Genomic DNA, 24,542 nt, shown 5'->3' with positions numbered 1-24,542 from the left:
CCCAAAATAAGGTTTACAAAACATTTACATCTCAAAAATAGATTTACAACAGGTTTGACTATCAAAAGAATGAGCTAATACAGCCATTTACAAAAAAAAGCTCCCAACCAAAGCAGTCGGGCAGGCCGAACATGTACGCGCCGCCCCCACGCTCTCCATACTCATGGCCGGTTGACAGACTCCTTGCTTTTACCTGCCACACAGAGCACCCGTGAGCCGAAGCCCAGCAAGAAAACCCAAATAGCACATAACATATGCAATAATAATATTACTGGCATAATTTACTGATAAATAAGAAAATCATCGATTTAAACAAGCACGGCCATGCCGCCCCAGAGGCCTTACCAAAGCTTGGGGTCTCGGCCATTACCGTAGGATAACTCATGTATCCCTTGGGTCCCACCCTCGCTATAGCATCCCATGTGCTGAGCGTTGCTTCCGGCCCCACTGCCGTACCCGGCCCTTGCCGCTCCCGGCCTTGCCGTTCATTCAATTACAATCACACATATCATACATTCAAACATACAATAGTTTATCTAAGATTACACATTTGCACACAATTCAAGCTAGGGCCGTGCCCTACAATCACACAATGGGCCCATGCCCTAATCTCGGGTGTTAGGGTTTTCTTACCTGTAATCCGTGCTTTCCGATGCACCACGGTCACGAGCACGGTCCCCTAGCACGAGCCTCTCTGAAATCCTAGTCACAACACACATAAAACACTTTTAATACTAACCAAACCCAAAACCACTTCCCGGGACCAATCCCGCACTCTCGGGACTCCCAAAATCCTAAAATAAGTCATTGGAAACATCCCCCGAACCCCTGGAGCAAAAGCTCAAAAATGGAATTTTGGTGTCCTGAAAATGGCCTAGCGCCGCGGCTCAGCCCTACAGGGCCGCGGCGCTAAAGCAAGTCAGAGAGCCCCTCGCCTGGAACCAGCCTCGCGCCGCGGCGCCCAAGAACAGGGCCGCGGCGCGCCCTTACGAACCCGAAAATCTGGGTTTTTCTCCTTCAAATCCTTCATCCAAAATACCTCCAAACCAACTCCAAACACATATCTCAACCCCAAACTCAAATACAAACCTCATATGAACAATCTAACACCCCATAAACACTAGAATCAAATCCAAAACATCAACCCACACAAGATCCACTCCTATGATTTCAAATTTCAGCAACTAACCCCAAAACCCAACAATGTTTAGCTTAGGCATTTAAATTCCTTAAATCAAAACAAAAAATCCATATTTAGATATGTATAAAACCTTTACCTCAAATGAAGAACCCACACAAGTCCTTGATCCCCTCCTAGACTCCCACTTCTCCTTCTCTTCTTCTTCTTCTCCTTGCTTGCCCTAGCCTTTTTCTCCTCTTCTTTCCTTCTCTTCTAATTTTATCAAGACACTAAATGAGCCAATGCCCAAACCGTACCCCCCTAAATCCCAGCTGCAAAATGTCTATTTGTCTTGCCAAAAGACCAAATTACCCCTCCTTACTAATCCTTCTAAGCTAAACCTTCAAGGGTACTTAAGTCTTAACACTTTCATTTCAATTCTACCACTTCCTATCTTAAAACTTGTTACTCACAGCAGTTACAAATGGTTACCAAAATACCAATAACTAATCACTCTTTCTAAACTCAACTTATAAGATTCCCGAAGTACCCCTGGGCTCCTCCCGAGCTGGGTACAACATCCCGTTGTGACTTTTAGACTAACTGGCTCTCTAGGACCGTCTCGATGCGTGCATCCTGATAAAAACATCACACTCACATGGCACAATTCACATAGTACAATTATCACAGATATGCCCTAACATGGCCAAGTTACAATCATGCTCATTCTAAGACAATCAGTTCTACATGCATACTGATTCACATAGTCATGCATCTCAAATAATCAAATAGTCATATAACGTGCAATAAATCATAATGATGCATTAAACTTAATAAAGTCACACACAAAATCCCATCATGCCCTCCAGGCACACTACTCCAGGCCCTTAAGCCTAAACACTGAATTTGGGTCGTTACAATGCGGATGGTTGCTAACTACTTCAGGAAATAGCCTTTTACAGGGGTTTCCATTATACGTCCTGCTGCAGACCAGACGGCTAACCTCCCCGGAGGTGTATACAGTGCTTGGTCTCGGTATCACTTAGAGGCGGGAGCTTACCTCCCTCTACATCCTTTTTATGAGGGGGTGGTCAATTATTTCGGTGTCGCCCCCTTCCAAATTACTCCAAACGGATATAGAATGTTGGCCGCACTCTATATCCTGTACAAACTCAAGAAATGGCCAGAACCATCGCCTCATGAGGTCAACTATCTTTTTGACCTCAAATCCAACCTGCAACAGTATGGAACGGGTTTCTTCCACTTCTGTCACCAGGAAACCAACCGGACGTTCCTGAGTGACACCACGCATATATCGAACGTGGGGCAGTATAGTAAGGAGTACTTCCTTACACCGGACATAACCAGCAACAACCTGGCCTTCGCTCGTGGAGGTAAGTGCTTGCACTTGACTGGTCGATATTTTTAATCAAGGTGTCTTTTTTCATTTTTCTCAAACTGTAATCTGTCTTTCAGGCCCATGGTTACGTCCGACCCCAACACCAGACATGGTGTTGAGGTCCAATACTTTGGCCAGGATGACCGACGCAGCAAAAAGCGTCAAGGCCCTGGTCACTGAAGAAAACTTGAGGCTGTCTGGCCTCTTGGCTCCTCGCCATGAAACTAGAGGGTCCGTGGTAGACGATGCCACTGCCGAGGGGGTTCCCGAGCAGCAACCTCCAGCGTCCCCTCCTCGGAGGGGGCCAACGGGGGTTACAATTAGGGAGCCCACGGGCAATCCTTCCGCAAAAAGACCTTCTGCTCCCCAAGGCAAGGGGAAACAAAAGGCCAAAGAGCCAGTTGTGGACTTGGGGGAATCTTCTGATGATAACAGTAAAACTATTTTGCTTTTGAATAGTTTGCCAATTCCCTGTCACTTGTTTGACGGGGAGGGCAACTTTACATATACTTCAAAATTAGGGCCAGACTTCTTCATGCCAGATAGTGAGTGTATGACTAATAGAGTCAATAGTATAGCGACCAGTAGTTGTAGCTCGGGTATTCACTTTGTGACCTTTTTTCTGTTGCATAAAGAATTTTCATCTGCTTTTATCTTGATTCTCATGCATGCTTTTTCTTGTGCGCAGATATGGCTACTCCTAACGTCTTTGATCTGTACAATGCTGAGGAGGAAGAAGAAGTTCCTCAGCTCCGCAGGAAGTCATCGCGGAGACAGGCCGGCGAAACAAGCCAAAGATCGGCCAAGAAGAGTCGAACGGAGGATCCTCCCAGGGACGTGCCAGCTGGGCAGACTCCTATTCCTCCTCCAGCCCCTGCCGAGAAAGAGACTCCTCCTGCTCCAAAGATTCCTCCTCCGGCTCCAAAGAATCCTCCTCCGGCTGTGGCCAGCAGGGAACAAGACAGGCGGGAAGAGACCCTTGGGGCCAAACTTTCGGGTCGTGCCGTACGAGCTGCAAAGGACCGCATTGCGCACATCGGGAAAAACGACCGTGTTAATGATGCAATGGTCGAGGCAGAAAACATGACGGTCGACTTGATCCTGAACAGGACCCTGAATGAAATTTCCAACGTAAGTACTTCTTTGTTTCTCAAGCCTTAGTCCTTTATTCTTCGCAACAGGTTCTAATTTTTTCCTTTATTCACAGGCCTTGCTGTCTGCAACCACTGCTCGCACCCGCACCCAGGCTTCCATCGAGCAGGCTAAGGCAAAGGCCATTGAGGGGTATCAGGTGAAGGCAGCCGAGGAGCTTTCGGCTGCAGAGGCTAGGCATGCCAAAGAGTTGGAGGCGATGGTCCAACAAAGGGACGCTGCGGTGACAAAGTTGTCAGAGGCTGAGGCTGCAAAGGAAGCTGCGAAAAAGTCAAGGCAGGACTATCAAGATGCCAGCCGCACCCACCTTCATGAAATCAGAAGATTGGAAGAGGTGCTCAAACCCAAGGACGAGGCCATTGCCACTCTTGATGGCAAAGTAAAGCAGCTGGAGCTTGACAACTCCAAAAATCTGGAAAGGTACAAGAGGACGACGCTCCGATGTTTCTACAACTTCTGGAAACACAATCAGGGAGCTGACTTCAGCTATCTTTAAGAGGATATTAGGGCTGCCGAGCTGGCTCGCTGTGCTGCCCAACTGGCTGAAGAGGAGGCAAGAGCGAGGATCCCCGCTTCCCCAAGCCTGGCTGGCGCAGAGGAAGAAGTTGTTGCCGAGGATGCTGTCACCCAGAATGCCGCTAAGGACCCTCCGACCCCAAATGCCTCTTGAACTTTTCCATTATTTTTTCTTTCTTTTTGACTACACGACCCATGGGTCGTGATGTAAAGACAATATTTTTGTTTTAAACTTTGTTGCACGGGCAGTAAATCTTTTTTCTTTTACTTGAACAATTACATCCAAGCAGTGATGCTTGCAGTGTAAAAGATTGCATGATGCTATAATATTTTCATTTATTATAACATTTGTTCGTATGACCGAACTCAGCATAGTACTTTGGCATGATTTAACAAAATATAAATTTTGAAAAATACTCTAAGTACCCTAGCATGCTTTCACTCATTTTGTTCATGTGTTTACATACCTCATGGTACGCTTTGCTATTGATGTGCCTTATATGCCCCCCAAGTGATCGAGGAGCTTTAGGTCCTTGGTCACTTGCCTTGACCATGACTTGTTCGAACATTCCTGTTCGTGTGAAAAATGATACTTGTAATACAGCAAAACAACACACGTAATGAACAAATTCTTGTAAATGTAAATTCACAAAGGTTGGCAAGAATGACTGGCTGCGCACAGTCCCTTATAATCTCGTATTAAAAATGGACTAAACATGTCTTTACGAGTGATTCTGAAATAGAATCTTACATATACAAGTGATTAGCCACATAGCGCGGCTAACCCTCTTTGCTAAACTTGTAAAAAGAAAAAAAAATTATTACAAGCCAGTCCTTTAAAAAGGACTGTTCACTGATAATACTTGCGCAAGTGTTCTCCATTCCAATAACGTGGAACGAGATCTCCGTTTAAGCGTGCAAGTTTGTAGGTGCTCGGATGAAGGACTTCTTCGATCTGGTAAGGTCCTTCCCAATTAGGTCCGAGCACTCCAGCAGTAGGGTCGTGGGTATTTAAGAAAACTCGTCGTAGCACCAAGTCTCCAACGTTGAATTTTCTTTCTTTAACTTTGGAGTTAAAGTACCGGGCGACTTTTTGTTGGTATGCAGCAACTCGGAGTTGGGCCTTCTCCCGTATTTCGTCAATCGAGTCTAGGGATTCCATCATCAATTGGCTGTTCTGGTCCTGGTCGTATGTTAGACGTCGATGTGAGGGGGGATCCAATTCGACAGGCAACATTGCCTCATATCCATAGGCTAAGGAAAATGGGGTATGTCCTGTCGCTGTTCGGTGAGACGTTCTATACGACCAGAGGACTTCAGGCAACTGTTCTGGCCATGCTCCCTTAGCTTCTTCAAGCCTCTTCTTCAAGGTGTCTTTAAGAGTTTTATTTACGGCTTCGACCTGCCCATTCGCCTGGGGGTGTGAAACTGAAGAAAAGCTTTTAATAACTCCATGCCTTTCGCAGAAATCGGTGAATAAGTCGCTGTCAAATTGGGTCCCGTTGTCTGAAACTATCTTTCTGGGCAAACCATATCGACAGACAATATTCTTGATAACGAAGTTAAGGACTTTCTTGGTCGTGATGGTAGCGAGCGGTTCAGCTTCGGCCCATTTGGTGAAGTAATCGACCGCCACGACTGCGTATTTTACTCCGCCTTTCCCTGTAGGTAGGGATCCAATCAAATCTATCCCCCATACTGCAAAAGTCCATGGACTTTGCATCTGTTTCAGCTCGTTTGGAGTCGCTCGTGGAATCTTGGAGAACCTTTGACATTTATCGCATCTTCGTACAAACTCCATCGAATCCTCGTTCATAGTTGGCCAGAAGTAGCCTTGCCTTAGAATCTTCTTTGCCAAACTCTGCCCCCCAGCGTGATCCCCACAGAAGCCTTCATGCACCTCTTTCATGAGTTCCTTAGCTTTTTATGGTGTAACGCATCTGAGTAATGGCATTGAATATCCTCTTCGGTACATAACGCCATCGACCAGTATGTACCTAGCAGCTCGCCTTTGTAGATTTCTGGCTTTGTTTCTATCTGTTGGTAGCGTACCATTTGTCAGATACTCCAAGTAAGGCGCCATCCATGTATCCTCCATTCGAATCTCCATACTGGATTCAGTCGCTTGTATGCTTGGCTTACTCAGTCTTTCTACTGGCACAATGTTCAAAGTGTCAGCATCCTTCGCGCTCGCGAGTTTGGCTAAGGCATCTGCGTTTGAATTCTGATCCCGTGGGATTTGTTGGAGGGTGTACTTCATGAACTGGGCTAGCAGGTCCTTTGTTTTATTTAAGTAGGCCACCATTTTCAAGCCTCGCGCTTGATATTCTCCTAGGACTTTATTCACCACCAGCTGTGAATCACTGTAGATATCAAGCGTCTTTATGCTCATATCCTTCGCCATCCTCAATCCAGCGAGGAGTGCTTCGTATTCCGCTTCATTATTTGACGCGGTGAAGTTGAACCTGATGGCGCAGTGAAATCGATGCCCTTCCGGCGTTATCAATATCACTCTCGCTCCAGCGTGGGATTCATTGGATGAACCATCCGTGAATAGCTTCCACGAAGGAGCCTTGTCTTGAGGCTCGGGCGCTTCGGGCTGTTCGCACTGCTCGCTGTTTGGGAGTTCGGTGAACCCTGCAATAAGGTCGGCCAAGACTTGTCCCTTGACTACTGCTCGCGGTGAATAAGTTATATCGAACTGCCCCAGTTCGACTGCCCATTTTAATAATCGTCCAGCTGCTTCCAGTTTTTGGAGGACTTGCTGAAGGGGCTGGTCAGTTAGAACTGTAATAGGATGGGCTTGAAAGTGGGGGCGTAACTTCCTAGAGGCCAGGATCAAGCAATATGCTAACCTCTCAATTGGTGGATATCTTAATTCTGCCCCGATCACTCTCTTGCTCACATAGTAGACTGCTTTTTGTACGCCTTCCTCCTCTCGCACTAATACCGCGCTGGCAGCAACTTCAGTAATCGCCAGTTAAATAAACAAAGTTTCTCCTTCAATTGGCTTCGATAAGATGGGAGGTTGTGCCATATGGGCTTTCAAAGCCTGTAATGCTTGCTCGCAGTCTCCTGTCCATTCAAACTTCTTATTTCCCCTAAGTAGATTGAAAAAAGTAACACACTTGTCTGTTGATTTCGAAATGAATCTACTTAGGGCTGCGATCCTCCCGGTTAAACTTTGTACATCTTTGATCCTTTCAAGCGACTTCATGTCGATCAGGGCTTTTATCTTGTCGGGGTTGGCCTCGATTCCTCTTGAATTTACGATAAACCCCCAAAACTTCCCTGATCCGACTCCAAAGGAATATTTGAGGGGATTTAACTTCATCTGGTACTTGTTTAACACATCAAAGCACTCTTGTAAATCCCTCACATGTCCTTCTGCTTTCTTAGACTTTACCAACATGTTGTCCACGTATACCTCCATGTTTACACCGATTTGCTCCTTAAACATGTGGTTGACTAGCCGTTGGTAAGTCGCACCTGTGTTTTTCAGTCCGAAGGGCATTACTTTGTAACAGTATAAGCCCGTATCGGTCCGAAAGCTGGTGTGATCCTCGTCAGGGGGATGCATGCTAATCTGGTTGTAGCCTGAATACGCATCCATGAATGAGAGGATCTCGTGCCCTGTAGTTGCATCGACCAGCTGGTCGATCCTCGGGAGTGGGAAGCAGTCTTTTGGGCAGGCTTTATTGAGGTCTGTAAAATCCACACAGGTCCGCCACTTGCTTTTAGGCTTGGGAACCAGCACTGGATTGGAGACCCACGATGGATAAAATGCCACCCCGATGAACCCATTCTCCTTTAGTCTTTCGACTTCTTCTTTTAAGGCTCTTGATCTATCCTTATCGAGCAGCCTTCTCTTTTGTTGTACAGGTGGAAAGGTCTTGTCTATATTCAGGACATGGCTGATTACTGCAGGATCTATCCCAACCATGTCTTTATGCGACCAGGTGAAAACCTCCTGGTTTTTTCGCAAAAATTCCACCAGTGCGTGCTTCGTGGTAGGCTCTAAGTTTTTCCCAACCTTTACGACTCTGGTCGGGTCTTCTTTGTCGAGTTGGACCTCCTCCAGGTCCTCGACAGGTCCAATATTTTCTTCAAAATCCCCAAAGCGAGGATCTAAATCTCTATCCTCACTTTGGGCAACACCCTATTTGGTGACTTCATCACCGGATTGGGCTTGTGTATCAACTGCCATCTGCAACCTATCTGGGGTAGTGCTCTTCGACGTTCCACTCTTCGCCTTGGTGATTGAGGCGTTGTAGCACTCCCTGGCTTCCCTTTGGTTCCCCAACACGTGTCCTACCCCCGCGTCTATTGGGAACTTCATGGCTAGGTGCCACATAGAGATGACGGCCCGCAGATCAACCAGTATGGGCCTTTCAATAACGGCGTTGTACGCCGAAGGACAATCGACCACTACAAAAGTGGCTAGTAATGTCCTTGTTGTAGGCGCTGTACCCGTCGTTACTGGGAGTCTGATCAATCCAGCGGGGGCGAGTCCTTCTCCAGAGAAGCCGTATATCGTTTGGTTGCAGGGCTCCAAGTCCTTAACGGACAATTTCATGCGTTCCAGTGTTGATTAATACAGGATATTCACTGAACTTCCTGTATCGACCAGTACTCTCTTCACCATCATGTTGGCCATCTGGATGTCCACGACCAGCGGATCGGAATGTGGGAACCTGACGTGTTGGGCGTCGCCGTCAGAGAAGGTTATATCACCTTCCTCTGACCGAGTCTTTTTTGGTGCACGGTCCTCCACAGTCATCATCTCGATGTCCTGGTCGTGGCGCAGAGTCCGAGCATATCGTTCCCTGGCCTTTCCACTATTTCCCGCGAGGTGCGGGCCTCCAAAAATGGTTAAGAGTGTTCCAGTTACGGGGGCAGGCTGTAAGGGTGGTGAGCGCTGGCGCGTGGGCACCTGCTCGTTGCCTCTCGGAGCTTGTCGTTGGGAATTTCCCGAGGCCCATACGTACCTTCTTAAGTGTCCTTGTCTAATAAGGAACTCGATCTCGTCTTTCAACTGGTTGCATTCATTGGTGTCGTGTCCGTAGTCGTTATGATAACGACAGAACTTGGTAATGTCTCTTTTCGAAATGTCCTTTCGAATGGGGCCAGGTTTTTTGTAAGGCACACTAGAACTAGTGGCCTGGTAAACCTCTCCCTGGGACTCAACGAGGACAGTGTAGTTAGTGAACCAAGGTTCATAACGATTACCCTTGGCTCATTTGTTGTCAGAGGTGGAAGGCTCGTTATACGGCCGTTTTCCACCATTCTTGCCATTTCCGTTGCCGTTCCCGTTGCCTTTGCCGTTGCCATTAGGTTTGGACCCATTGGCGGCTTTGGTGGGTTTGGAAGCCTTCTTATCCTTGCCTGAGGGCTTTCCATCGTCGGCAATGGCTTCTTCGAGCTTGATGTAGCGATCAGCCCGGTCCAAAAATTCTTGGGTAGTTCTCACCCCTTCCTTTCGGAGACTTTTCCAGAGGGGAGAACGACGCTTAACTCCTACAGTTATGGCCATCATTTTGCCTTCATCCCCGACCATTTTCGCTCCAGCTGCTGCTCGCATAAAGCGTTGGATGTAGTCCTTCACTGACTCCCCATCCTGCTAGCGAATTTCAACCAACTGGTTTGCTTCGGTCGGATGCACACGACCTGCGTAGAACTGTCCGTAGAACTCCCTTACGAACATTTCCCAGGAAACTATGCTTGCAGGAGGGAACTTAAAAAACCATTCCTGCGCAGCTTCAGAAAGTGTTGCAGGGAAGATCCTGCACCGAGCGTCTTCGGACACTTTCTGAATGTCCATTTGAATTTCAAACTTATTGACATGAGACACTGGGTCCCCATATCCGTCAAAGTTTGGGAGTGTAGGCATTTTGAACTTGCTCGGGGTTTCAGTATTAGCTATCCTTTGTACGAAAGGAGTGTCTTTCCTCCTATCGTGATCGATATAAGAAGTCCTTCCCCCGACCAGCTGTTGCACTGCCTGGTTGAGGGCGTCTATCTGGGCCTGCACAGCAGTAGGAATCGCTGTGGCCTCTGTTGCTGGGGGGACGTTTTCGCCATGCCGCTAGCGGCGATAGTTAAGTACGTCATGCAAATCCTCATCTCTTCTCCGCTGCTCACTACCCCCGAGCCGGTTGAAGACATTATTTTGCCTGGGCTGCCCCCCAGCATCCCATCTATTGGGTTGGTCATCTTGAGGTACCTGGCTCCTGCCTTTACCTCTTTCTTCGTTCCTCCCACCGGCATTTCCCTTGCCTGAGTCGGCCTCATTATACCCATGGCCATCTCTGAACCTCGACTGGCTATGGTGGGATCGACTGTTCCCTCTATTCCCGTCTCTGGTTGAAACGTCCCGAGCGTTAGAGGGTGGCCTGCGCTGGTCGTGGTGTCCCCGTGCATTATCATGCCGTGGGGGACCCCGGACCGCAGAGCCTAACTCTGAGTCTCTCCTGATACCAGGAGGGTACTGACCTCTGTTCGGTAGGTTTGGTCCATCATCCCTACGGCGTCTAGGACTACGAGGCTGATGCTCGGCCCTATTCTGCCTCTGTTGCGGGGGATTACCCCGAGCAGCTTGGGATGGTGGCTGTGCCTCAAGGTCCAGTGGGACATTGTCGTGGGGCACCTGAGGCTGCTCGGGCCTTTGCGGACTTGAAGGCTGGATCGGTGGGCTAGGATTGGGACCCCTCTGAGGTGGCCCATTCGTAGGTTGGTCAGGCTACGAGGCAGGTGCAGCCTGATTTCTAGCCAGTTGTAAGGCTGCCTCGAGGGCTGCCATGGCTTCGCTCTGGCGGCGGTCCACCTCCGCCTGCCTTTCGCTCAACTCTGCGCGCTGTCGTTCAATCTCTTGCTGCTGCCGCGCCATAACTTCAGCGACGTTATTCTGACTGGCTCTCAAACTAGCCAGCTCTTCCTGCAACGCGCCCAGGGTACTTTTCAACGTTGCATCATCCATTTCCTCTTCCTCAAAGTCCAGAAGTTGCTCATCTTCCGCCACGCTTGCAGGAGGAGGAGGAGGTGGCGGGTTTGACGGTGCAGCGGTGGCCGCCTGTCCAGTTTTCTTCGTAGCTTTCGCCATTAGTTTTCTTAGCAATGAATAATCAAGCTCTCAATGAAAGCACCAGAATGTTGACCCAAGATTTGGCCAACTGACACGGAGTCAGAATATGCTTGATATGAATGAATATGATGAGAAGAACGTAATGACAAAAGGTAATAACAACACGATATTTTTATAGTGGTTCGGCCCCAGGATTTGGTAATAACCTACGTCCACTTAGGCTGTTATTGATCTAGAATCAAAGGAGTGATCAAAGAATAAGGGTTCAATGAGTTTCACTAACCTCTGAAGAGCAATACAATATCACTAGGAGAATTACTATAGTCTCAAATAATTCCAAAGCCAAAAGTGTCCCTTCCTTGAGCTATCTTTTGCTATTTATAGGCTCAAGGGGGATTACAAAAGATTGTTACAAATATTCTTTCCTGAATAATCGGATACTCAGGAGATTGTGTGAGATAAATTTGGGATTTACAAAGATCTTCTCATTAATGTTGCTTTGTATGTGGAACTATCGACCAGACTGGTCGCAGGTAAGACTAGGCTGCTTACTGCTTCTAATGCGTCTTCTGGTCGATACTCTAGCATAACGTTTCCAGGTGTCAGCCACGTGTCCAGGGATTACTTGCCACGTCATCAATGCTAATTTTTTGGATAACATGTTGAAATTGGATTTCTATGTATACTATCCCACAAAGGGCTCCAATAAGTTATCAACCATTTTCCCCTCATCTCCTACGGCAGTTGCTCTATTGGCTTCTCTCATGAATCTCTGTATATAATTCTTTAAAGACTCATCTTTTACTTGTTTGATATCTGCCAAGTGGTTGGCATAATCTGGTGGAGTCCGGGCAGCGCTGAACTATCTACAAAACTCCTACCTGAATGCTTCCCAAGAGGTAATGGAATTTGGCTTAAACTTCCAAAACCATTCTTGGGCAGTATCCGACAATGTAGTCGGGAAAACTCTACACCGATAATTGTCACGTATTCTGAGCAATTCCATCTGGTCCTCAAATTTCCCAACATGTCTGATGGGATCTGCCTTTTCTGTATATACTGGCAGAACCGGTGCTTTATATTTTGCCGGCGGCTGGGCTGCTCTAATCCGGGCACAAAATAGGCTGCCACTCCGGTGGTCTATCGCATCCATCCGGGAAGGTCATTTTGACAAACCTTGCACTGCAGCTGTTAGCACGTCAAGCTAGGCTTGGATGGATGGTGCAACTGATGAAGTTCCAAGGTCTTGACCGCCTGGTTGGGCATTACCATCTGGTGCACTGTTGTCAAGTATTTTTACTTGACTGGCAAGGCGGTTTAGATTTTGCCCTTCGACCAAGACGATCCTCCTCTTGTTGGTGATAACGTCCCTTAGATCCTTCCAGGAAGCATGCTCTCCTGCCCGATCGAACACCGTACTCTTCAATTTTTCAGAGGGCTTACTGCGCGGGACTTGCCCTCTCCTACTACGCTATTGGCCGGGGTGCAGTGGAGGCTTTTCGGTACGTCCCGGGCAGTCTTTTCCTCCTTGTGGGTTGTTGTCTTCTTTATCCTTTGACTGGTCAGTGTGATGACTATCAGCCTCATCACGACCATGTCCATCTTTGAACTGTGAAGTTCCCTTATCTCGAGGAGTTCTGGTATGATCTTGTCTGGGTGGGGTTTTCTTACTGCCCGATCGGTGACTTCTTGATCTCGAAGTTTCTGATCAGTGCCTCCTGGAGGGAGTTCTAGAGTTCTCCCTCTGTGTTGATGCAGTTCTAGAGCGGACTCCCTCATCTACCCGACCAATCTGATTGCTTCGACTCCGGTCAGGTCCCCAAGAGTCCGTCCTTCCAACAGGGGACTTCCGACTAGCATTGTCCTTTCGTGCTCCTTGGGTGGTTGCTCATGCCGCAACTTAAGCATTGGCTTGGGCCAATTGGGTAGCCCCCTCTAAAGCAAGTGCTACATCACGATGTCTTCGGTCGGCCTCCTCTTATCGTTGTCTGAACTCTTCGCTTCTGGCCTCCATATCGCGCCTTTGCTGCTCTAACACATCTCTCTGCTTGGCCATCTCTTCAGCGAAAGACTTCTGCCGAGCATTGAATTGCATCATCTCCTCTTGGAAAGCGCCTATTTCTTCCTGGAGTTGTTCAACTTCTGGAGTGGTCTCCTCGAGAAAGACCCTGGGCTCAGTCTTTGGGTTCTGCAGTCTAGGACCTTCTGATCTAGTAGGCTCTTTTGACGTGCTTGACTTTTTGGATGCCACATTGGTATTCTTGGCCGCCATCTTGATATGATAGTCATGTGTTTCTTCTCTTCAGGCTCTCAATGAAAGCACCAAAATGTTGACCACGATTTTGGCCAACGACGAGTAGACATCAAAACTACAATAAACCTTTAAGAGAAAATACGACACTGATAATTTTATAGTGGTTCAGCCCCAATTTATTGGTAATAGCCTAATCCACTTGGAGTTGTGATATATATATCCTACACTTAAGATCAGATGAACTTGAGTCAACTGAGTTTCTTAAGTGTAAGTAAAAAAATACATAGTTTCTCTCTCTAAACTCTCTCAGAAAATGCCCCAAGTAACAGTCCCAAAGTCTCCAAACTAGAGAGTTTTTCTCAGTCTAAAAAGATCAGATCCCCTCAAATGATGCCATGAGCCATTTATTTATAGGCTCATGGATCGTACATCAGATATCTCCCTTTGACCAGGTCCTTCATTCTTCCAACAGACTTTAATTAATAAAATATAAATGAATTACAATAATATAGCTATTATTCCGGGATATCTGAGAGATTCCCGCAACAGTTGAGAATGATTCGGGTTGAAGCTATTACTCAGGACATAGGCAAGCACCTCTCATCGGCAAAGCACACCTCTGGTCGGTATAGGCAAAGCACTCCTCTAGCACACCTCTGGTCTAGCATGACACATCTCTGGTCTAGCAAAACACTTTACTGGTCGGGCAAAACAAATGATTGGTCGGCTAAAACAAATGACGGGTCGGCCAAAACGACTTACTGGTCGACCAAAACAGATGACTGGTCGGTCAAAACAACTGACTGGTCGGCCAAACTCCTAATTGGTTAGTCAAAAATCTTTACCGGTCGGACATAAATTCTATCAGGTCTGTCTGATCACTTTATCACAACTCTGAAGAGCCAACACATTTATTGACTATTAATGTGCCATTTACTGACCATCCATTGCCACTTGTCACTTCTAATTGCCACGTCATCGAACTGAAATTTTGAGGATAACATTACCAAAACAATACTTTGCAAAAATACAGGATACCAAATGAGTAAATTCTCTAATATTACAGCTTTTAAATCACGAACCAATTAGGTCCTCAGATTCCCAAACCTAGGTCATTTGTTTTTATGTAGTTTATTTGTGTTAATTTGGTCTTTATAAGTTTTTTTGTTGTTGATGAAATTAATAGTAAATTTCATTAATAGGATTAATCCAACAAAATTCTCCTTTGGGGGAGCTTTTAGATAAGCTAAAATCACTTATTTAATGAGCTGATTGCCTAAAAGTATTTTGGTAAAAATAAAAAAGTTGGCATATTAAATAATTGGAGCTTCTTTCACAGCTAGAAGCCGAAGCTGGGTTAGACCAACTTTGAGAACCCAGCTTTGAGATTGTAGCTTATTCGGGAATCTAAAGGCCTATTTGGCTCATTAACTCAAAACACCCTAATTATGTTTTCAAAAGTTATGGGTAACTCCATGAATTAACCCTTTTTCACCATATATTTATAACCATAACCCATCATTAATGTTTCTCACATTAATGACCTTATAGGCACTTAAAAAGACATCAATACCCTTCAATAGATATTAAGTTGTTCCCTTCTCTCTTTTGTTTGTATTGCACGTACCTAGCAGCCATGGAAATGATCTACTCTCACAAAATATAGCAAACACATATTCTCTCTCAAATCATCAAATCTCAAAGGTCATCACCATTTTTTCGCACCAAGTTTAGAAAGTGACGTTATCTCCCACATCTCTTTTCTTCTCACCCAAGTTGAAGAAGATTAAATAAAAATCATCTCCCAAACTTGAAGAAGATTTAACATTTGATTTGATAATGAGTAAGTATTTTTTTTATTTATAGGTTATGGGTGTCTTGTGTAATAGTTTAAATAGAATTTTGGAACTACTATACACTAAAAAATCTGTGAAAAGAAATAATTTTATGTTGAGATGACGAATTTTCGAATGATTTTCGCGATTTAAGTCACTGTGTTCACACTTTGTTCACACATTATTCACACTTTGTTCACACTTGGTTCACATTTTCGCAATTTAGGTCACTGCGTTCACACTTTGTTCACACATTATTCACACTTTGTTCACACATGATTCATACTTGGTTCAGACTTGGTTCACGAGTACTTAACACATGATTCACATTTGGTTCACATATGATTCACACTTGGTTCACACATAATTCACACTGGGTTCACACACAGTTCACACACTGTTCACACACGTTTCACACTTGGTTCACACATGCTGCACACATGCTTGCTTCACACATGCTTGCTTCACACATTTATTTCTTGTTTCTTTTGGCTAGTTTTACCTAATAACCTTTGGATTTCGAACCTTTTGTCATATGTTATACAGGTCAAACACATATAAATATTGTGGTGTTATATAATGGATCATGGGAACAAGTTTTGAACGAAGGTTGGTCATTTAGTGCTAAACAAAGCAAGGGTATGAAGGTGCCAAAGACTATCACTTACAATAGTCTTGTTGATCAATTGTATACTTTAATCGGAGCTGACAAGTCTCGTATTGATCTTGACTTAAATGTAATCTATCATTTTGGAAGTAAAGGTATCCCTCCATCTTTGATTAGTAATGATGATGATGTTGCTTTTTTTCTTGATGAGATAGGAACATCTATCAATCATCGGACACCCCTATGTGTGTCTACTATAGAGAAGAGAAGTAATGATCCTTTGGTTACTAAAACACGTGAGTTGTATACTATTCCTCCAGTTGAAACCAAAGTGAATGATGATTTTTGCATTGATGGCAATGAAGACAGTTGTGATGATGATAATAATGATGCAGATGGCAATGAAGACAGTTGTGATGATGATAATAATGATGCATTAAGCTCAGATGATAATGAAAATATTGATAGGTATACCTGCAATGATGTACTTGTGAAGCATAATTTACAACAGTCAACCTCCAATGAAGTATTGAAGAGCCATGATTCCTCAAATAATAGAGGTCGTAAAGTAAGACAGGTTGGTGAAGATAATCTATGGAGTACTCCACTTTTGTTGAATCAAGGGGAAAAAGGCTCTACTTCAGCCTCAACAGCTCAATTACTGACATCTTCTTCGAGTATCAATTCGTGGGAAATAAAAGAGGGTCAAATATTTGAGAACAAGAAAGAGTTGAAGATGAAACTCCATCTTTATGCATTAAAGAAAAACTTTGAGTTTAAAGTAAAGAAGTCTGCGAAAAATATATGGTGTACAGTATGTGTTGATGATAAATGTAAATGGAGGTTGAGGGCTACAAAATTGGTTAATTCCAATATGTTCGAGGTTCGTAAATTTTTCGGTGAACACACATGCTCATTGGATGTTCGACATAAAGATCACTGTCAGGCATCCCCATGGCTTATTGGACATGTCATAAGGAGAAAATTTGAGGGTGATGATGTTAATTACAAGCCAAGGTCAATTGTAAAAGATGTGAGTTTATCATATGGAGTTCATATGAGCTATGCTAAAGCTTGGAGGTGTCGAAAGCATGCATTGGCTTACATAAGAGGTACACCAGAATCATCATTTCAGAAACTTCCCTCATTTCTATACATGATGGAGCAAAAAAATCCTGGAACTGTTACTCATTTGCAAATGGACAATGAAGGTAGGTTCAAATATTGCTTCATGGCCTTAGGTGTTTCTATAATGGGGTTTAAAACATATATCTGCCCAGTTATATGTGTAGATGGAACCTTCTTGACTACTCGGTGTGGAGGTACTTTGTTATGTGCCATGGGACAAGATGCTAACAAGCAAATATATCCAATTGCATTTTCAGTAGTTGACTCAGAGAATAATGACTCATGGTTGTATTTTCTACTGAGGTTGAAGGAAGCGATTGGTGAAGTGGAGAATCTATTATTCGTGTCTGATAGACATACTAGTATAGCAAGTGCCTTGACTAAAAATTTTCCTGAGGTACACCACGGTGCTTGTATACATCATGTTAGCATGAATATCCGTGCGAAGTTCAAAACTGACCATTGCCATGAAGAATTCTTCCTTGCAGCGAAAGCTTATAGAAAGCGAGAGTTTTTACGCCATTTTGAGAAGATTAAATTCAAAGATCTTGCAATTGCTCAATACTTAGAGAATCAAGTGGGTTTTGAAAAGTGGGCTTGTTCTTTCTTTCCTGGTCATCGATATAATTTAATGACTACAGGTATTGCCGAAAGCTGGAACAATGTCATTGCTGAGGCACGTGGGTGGACAATTACTTGTCTCATGGAATTTATGAGGCACACTTTACAAAAATGGTTTTTCGAGCGTCGAACTGCAGCATCAGCGGCTACAAGTCCTCTTGCCACAGAAGTGGAAGCTGATTTGCGAAAGTTAACAGACAAGTCCACTACCTCGTTCTCTTTTCCGTCTAGTCAATATGAAATAACAGTATTGGATGGTGATCTTGATGGAGATGTCGACCTGAGGAGGAAAACATGTAGTTGTAGAAGATTTGATTTGACAGGTCTTCCTTGTGAACACGCTCTAGCTGGTGCTCGAGATCGTGGCATTAGTCCATATAGTTTATGCTCCAGATTCTACACAGTTGAAGTGTGGTTGTCATCCTATGGTGGATCTGTATATACGCTGGGTAATGAAGAATCTTGGGTGATACCAAATGACATAGGAAGTATGATGATAGCTCCTCCTTTAGTGAAGCAGAAGGCTGGTCGTCCAAAGAAGAAATGACGTTTATCAAAGGGTGAGAAGAATAGCAAACAACATAGATGTAGTAGATGAGGTGTCCTGGGCCACAATCGAGTGACGTGCACCACTGTTTGTCCCCCGCCGTATAGACATGCTTAGTTTGTACTTTTATTGTTTTACTTTGTACTCTTCAATTGCAGAATTTGAATTTTTAGATTGGTTCAGTAATACGACTTTTTGTGTTAAAGTTTGTTGTTTCGGACACACCTAATTCATATTAACACATAATTCACACCTAATTCACACACTATTCACACATATTTCACACGCAGTTCACACATAATTCACACATAATTCACACATAGTTCACACATGGTTCAATCCCGATTCACACATATTTCAATCTTGATTCACACTTAATTCACACCCAATTCACACAAAACTTAATAAGATAAAAGTGACAAAGATTTATCCATTCCACTATTAAGATGAAATAAACGAAGTCATTCAATACCATTTAATGAGATGAAGTTGACATAGTTTCTTCATACATTCAAAAGTAAGATACATATATTTAAATAAAAGACAACTATGGTTGTAAGTTATGGTAAAACAAATCTGCACAAGTCTTTTTTCTAAAGAAATCCATGTTGTCGTCATTTACTTCAGATAGTGGTTTTTTGGCTAGCAAGTACTCTAGATGTTTAATGACATATACCCCATGTAGAGTCCAAGAACTTTACTTAGCTAAGATAGATAATAGTATGATAGTATTTATAGCATTATCTTTGTTACTGTGGATTTTTGGTTCAGACTGGGAATTATTTGGACACTCATAGTAGTACTTATAGATTTTCTAAGTTTAATCTATAGTTTAAGAAAATTAAGTTTAACCTAAGGTTTGATTAATGTGACTGATATTAAGGATTATATTTATTATACTATAAGGTTTAGATATCAACAAATAGGATTTTAAACACATGTTATGAATGGTGATTAAGGATTAAGTATTTTTTAGGATTAAAAATAATAAGGAGTAAAGTTTGAATGTTATAGGGTCAGTCATCAGCTTTGAATACGTTGAGGGCTTAGTCAAGGCTGTTTACTCCATTCAAACTTAGCTAAAAATGTGTAATTTCGTGTTTAAATATTCAGCGTGTGCCGATATATCGCAGCTATAGGGGGCGATATATCGCAGCACGTAGATACGGAAAACACGAATCGATGCACGGTCGCCTCGGGAACAATGGTCCAGGCGATATATCGCCTATAGGGGGCGATATATCGCCTCCTCCAGTATGTTTTCAAACGTTTTTGAATTCATTTCCTTTTAGCCATTCAAACTCCTTCAATAGTCCAGCATCTTTTGAACGAGTCTTCAGCCTCTGCTGAACGATTATTCAAATGATTTTCACCTAAAAAGCCATTATTTTTATTCAAGTAAAATCAAGATACTTTCTTTCCCAAACTCTATAAATAGGACCTAGTACCCAGCCACTATTCACCTTTTGCTCTAAGTTCAGAAGCTGCTAGTGTTAAGTGAATGTGAGAGTATAAACACCTGGTTTGGGAAAAACATAAGCTTAAACATCATAAGCTTATCAAACACTTTGGGAAGTGAGGTTCTATAGTATTTCGGTTGAGGTGTAGATTGGTCTTTCAAGTCTTTGAGGTAACCAAAACTCTAGTTCATTTCTGTATTATGTTATTTTCTTTCTCATAGTCTTCTACTCAATCTCTAACCTTAATCTTCATTTTGGTTAGGGAATCTAAGTTCTTGAGCACATAAGTTTCGGTAAGCATGATTCTCAAATGGTTTAGTCTTCCCATTTTCCTTTTCATCTCTTTTCTTCTTTCAACTCACTCTTGTTCATTATGGTTATTAGGAGTGTTCCAAAAGTCCCAACTCAGTCCACATATCCCAGTAACTTTGGTAAGGAAAATAGGCTAGAATCAATATGTTATATGCTTATGTTATCTTATGTTTTATGTTGTTAAATGTGTTATGATATGTATGTATGTATGTTTGTAGGCTTGGGCATATGACCCATATGACTAACAAGACCCCAAATGGGTTATGGGCATATGACCTACTTAGCTAGTAGGACCCCACTAATCCCATGGGCATATACTTGTTTAGTCTATGGGACCCCAAGTAATAATGGCCATTATAATAAGTGTATGTTATATGTATTATGTTAAGTCTTTATGTTTCTTATGAAATTTATGTGTATGACTATGTGTTAGATTTTTCCTTGCTGGGCATTAGGCTCACTCCTTTCTGTTTTATGTGCAGGAAAATAGCTTTAGAGGCGGTAAGATTCGTGACGCTTAGAGAATGTGTATCGATGGTGAATGGAGTCAAGGGGCCGAGTGTTATTCGATTCGAGGATGTAGTCTCATTTTACTTTTTTATGGTTTTACATGTATTTTCCGCATTATGTATGTAATGTCTTTTATTTTAAATCATGTTTTGTTTTTAAAGACAATGGGATCCCATATCCTTCTTAGTATTCTATTTTTGTAAGAAACTCTTGTTTTTACAAGTTACTCAATAAAATTATGGTATTTTCGTAAAAATGTAAGTTTATGTATAGTTTCGTTAATGGTCCAAATAGTCTAGATTAGTGGGTCATTACAGTTGGTATCAGAGAAATGGTTCCTTCGCATGAAGTTCTCCTCGATACACACGCTCAAAGCTCCGAATCTGACCGCCAAGTAAGTGTTTAAGTTATAGTTATTTTGCTTATGTGTATAGCTAACAACTTTAGTGTATGTTTTCAGTTAAGTATGAACGGAGCTTTAACCTATGAGGATATCCGAGCCATTAAGGCTTTAAAAAGAATAAGGGAGCCAAGGAACACCGTAGGAGCACTAGAAAAGATCACTCGAAGATTGATCTTGTTCCACAAAGAGATAGGTCACCTTCAAGAGTCTAAGCAAATCATGATGAGAGCTGCAGAACAATATGCCCTAGTAATTAGGCTTTTAAAAGATTTTCCTTCAGTAATTTTAACTTTAGAAGAAATATGGGGGACTATAAATAATGATGATGACTTACAAGTAGCCCTAAGATATTATTCTCTCATACTTAAGTTCACCTATGATTTAGAGTTTCAATTCACTAATGAACAACAACATAGGATCTTCTTGAATCTTCCCCGAGGAAATTTTGAGGCTCAAGACAATGATGATTATAAGGAGATAGATGATGATATGCTAGATGAAGGATCGGATGTAGAAGATCCCGATTTTTTAGAATAGCTAGTTTTTCATTGTTTGTTTTGTTTATTTCTTTATTTTATGATTGTAATAAGTGAAAATTATTTTTCCAAATTAATTTCATGTTATTTTATCATCATGTATGAGTTTGATTTTATTTTCGCAATCATAATAAGTAATAAATAAAATGAATAATGACTAAGTTTGGTGAGGGTGGATACAAATCAATGAACCAAGTTTCCTTATTGAGAGTTAGGGGGCCTTAGTAGTGGGAACGATTTACTGATCCTAGCCCTCCCTCAATATGGTTAACTTTGGAACAAAGATAAGTTTCGAGCCTGAGAATTAAGTCATATAGGAAGATTAGAAACACACTTAGAAAATAAAGATGACTTGTTTTTCTAAGTATAGAAACCCACTCTAATAATAAATAAAGACCTATATAATTTTTCATAAGAAGTCATAATAAATAGGTCCGAGATATGTTTGTTTTAGAATAAGTTTTTGCCTTAGAGCCTATTAGGGTAAGTTCTAACAAGTTCTCAACTGTTAGAACTTTTGGTGAAGATGTCGCTCCGAAGATCTGCACGCACCAACGGAAACGCCTCCAACGTTGTTCCAACGACCAATGATGCCCTCCAGTTCGCAGAAGAGGAGTGCGTGCTACTACTAGCCGCAACGCGCCGACACCGTCAGTTGACAACATCGCGAAAATCGCTAGACGGCGACAACAAGTCGAGGAACTCTTGTAGCAACAACGTCAACAGGCGCAGACTCAGCCTCAGCTTCCGCCGCAACCGCACCCGCAGCTACAACAAATGGCCCTAGCACCCCAACAAGTTGGTCCATATGGGGGATGGCCAGTGACGAACTACGCGCCACATCCAGTACCGAATATGGAGTCAGTGTATGAGAGGTTCCGCAAGCAGCACGCTCCAAACTTCGAAGGGACTATAGACCCCTTTGAGGCAGAAGAGTGGCTAAGGAATGTGGAGCCAATTCTTACGCACATGAACCTCAGTAATACGGACCGCATATCCTGCGTCTCGTCATTACTCAGGAAGGATGCCAGAATATGGTGGGACTTAGTTCAGCAGACTAACGATGTCACCACCATGATATGGACAAGATTTGTGGAGTCGTTCCACAAGAAGTATTACACCTCGGCAGTCATCGCTAATGGTAGAAGAATATGCTCGTCAGTTCAACAGATTAGTCAAGTTTGCACCAGAGTTGGTCCCAACCGACTTTACGAGGTTGACCAAGTTCGTCAAAGGACTTAGACCAAAGATGGAATTAGGGGTTAAGTTAGCAAACCTGGGAACCACTACCTATGCCAATGTTCTAGAAACGGCAATAGAAGTAGAAAGGATTCAGATGAATGTTAGTGAGGAGAAGAAGGATTAAACGATGGTTCCAGACCAAAGTCTTTGCCTTGACCCAAGGAGGAACCCATGCTAGTAACAAGGATTTACAGGTCAGATTCTATCCTCGATAGTATATGTTCTAGTATCACTTGATTTGGGAGCAATATACTCGTATATCTCGTTAGGAATGATAGAAAAACTAGACAAACCTAGTGAAAGATTTAGAACTAGGTTTGTAACCGAGTTGCCTTCGGGAAAAGTAGTTCTATCATCACGAATAGTACGAGGCGTACCGATCAAGATTGAGGACATAGAACTAGAAGGAGACCTGATAGAGCTAGTGATCAAGGACTTCGACGTAATACTAGGCATGGATCGGCTAGCACGGCATGGCGCAGCGATCAATGCAAGAAGGTGATGTTCGAGACTCCTGACGGCCAGAGACGATGCTTCATGGGACAAGCTTCAGAATTACGCACCCCGTTAGTGTCATCTCTCAAAGCTCAACAAAGGATAGAGAAAGGATGTCAAGTGTTCTTAGCCAGCATCACGAACATGGAAAAGAAGACGCCACTTAAGGTTGGAAATGTTCGAGTTATACAAGAATTTCCAGAGGTATTTCCCGATGACTTTCCAGGATTGCCGCCAACTCGAGAGATAAACTTCACGATAGAATTAGTACCGGGCACCGAGCCTATCTCTAAGGCACCATACCGAATGGCACCTACGAAACTCAAGGAGTTAAAGACGCAGCTACAAGAACTCCTAGGCTTGGGTTTCATTAGGCCAAGCCATTCACCATGGGGAGCTCCGGTACTATTCGTGAAGAAGAAGGACGGAAGTATGCGAATGTGCATAGAATACCGTGAGCTGAACAAAGTAACGATTAAGAACAAGTACCCGCTACCTCGGATTGACGATTTATTCGATAAACTCCGAGGCGTGACGGTATTATCAAAAATCGACCTACGGTCTGGGTATCATCAGCTCAAGGTAAAGGGAGAAGATATTCCTAAGACAGCCTTTAGGACTCGTTATGGACATTACAAGTTCTTGGTTATGTCTTTTGGTCTTACTAACGCACCCGCCGCGTTTATGGACTTAATGAATAGGGTCTTCAAGGACTACTTGGATAAATTCGTCGTTGTGTTCATCGACGACATTTTAATTTACTCCAAGGATGAAGTGGAGCACGAGGAACACTTGAGGATGATTTTGACGCGATTGAAGGAGCATCAACTCTACGCCAAGTTCAAGAAATGCGAATTTTTGCTTTCGCAAGTGGCGTTCCTCGGGCACATCATATCGAAAGACGGAGTTGCAGTAGACCCATCAAAGGTAGAGGCCGTGAAGGATTGGCCCAGACCAAAGAACGCATTTGAAGTAAGAAGCTTCTTTGGGCTAGCAGGTTATTATAGGAAGTTTGTAGAGAGATTTTCTAAGATAGCCACTCCACTCACCAACCTGACTCGGAAGCAACAAAAGTTTAACTGGAACGATAAGTGGGAAGAAAGTTTCCAGTTGCTTAAAGATAAGCTTTGCTCAACACCAGTACTTAGTATACCAACACCCGACGATAAGTTCGTTGTCTAATGCGATGCATCAAAGCTAGGATTGGGATGCGTGTTGATGCAAAACAACAAGGTGATAGCCTACGCCTCACGTCAATTGAAAGAGTATGAACAACGCTATCCAACTCACGATATGGAGTTGGCAGCGGTGGTCTTTACGTTGA

General features: G+C 43.4%; 1 protein-coding gene across 1 annotated transcript; it reads left to right on the top strand.

Moving 5' to 3' along the window:
- Positions 1–3,870: 3,870 nt before the first annotated feature.
- On the top strand, positions 3,871–18,260 carry LOC133832736 (uncharacterized). The gene is made up of 4 exons (XM_062263044.1): positions 3,871–4,005; positions 15,389–15,404; positions 15,904–16,320; positions 16,411–18,260. The coding sequence occupies exons 1-4, from the start codon at positions 3,871–3,873 to the stop codon at positions 18,258–18,260; spliced, it is 2,418 nt and encodes an 805-aa protein (XP_062119028.1).
- Positions 18,261–24,542: the final 6,282 nt, after the last annotated feature.

Source organism: Humulus lupulus, chromosome 4 (assembly GCF_963169125.1).
Source record: "Humulus lupulus chromosome 4, drHumLupu1.1, whole genome shotgun sequence".
Lineage (NCBI taxonomy): Eukaryota > Viridiplantae > Streptophyta > Magnoliopsida > Rosales > Cannabaceae > Humulus > Humulus lupulus.
This window is presented reverse-complemented; position numbering and strand designations above follow the sequence as displayed.

Excerpts from the sequence above, each read along its gene's own strand:
- LOC133832736 (XM_062263044.1), top strand. The coding sequence starts at position 3,871 with ATGGTCCAACAAAGGGACGCTGCGGTGACAAAGTTGTCAGAGGCTGAG. Across the intron at positions 16,321-16,410 it reads TGATGATTTTTGCATTGATG|ATGATAATGAAAATATTGAT; the intron begins GCAATGAAGACA and ends CATTAAGCTCAG.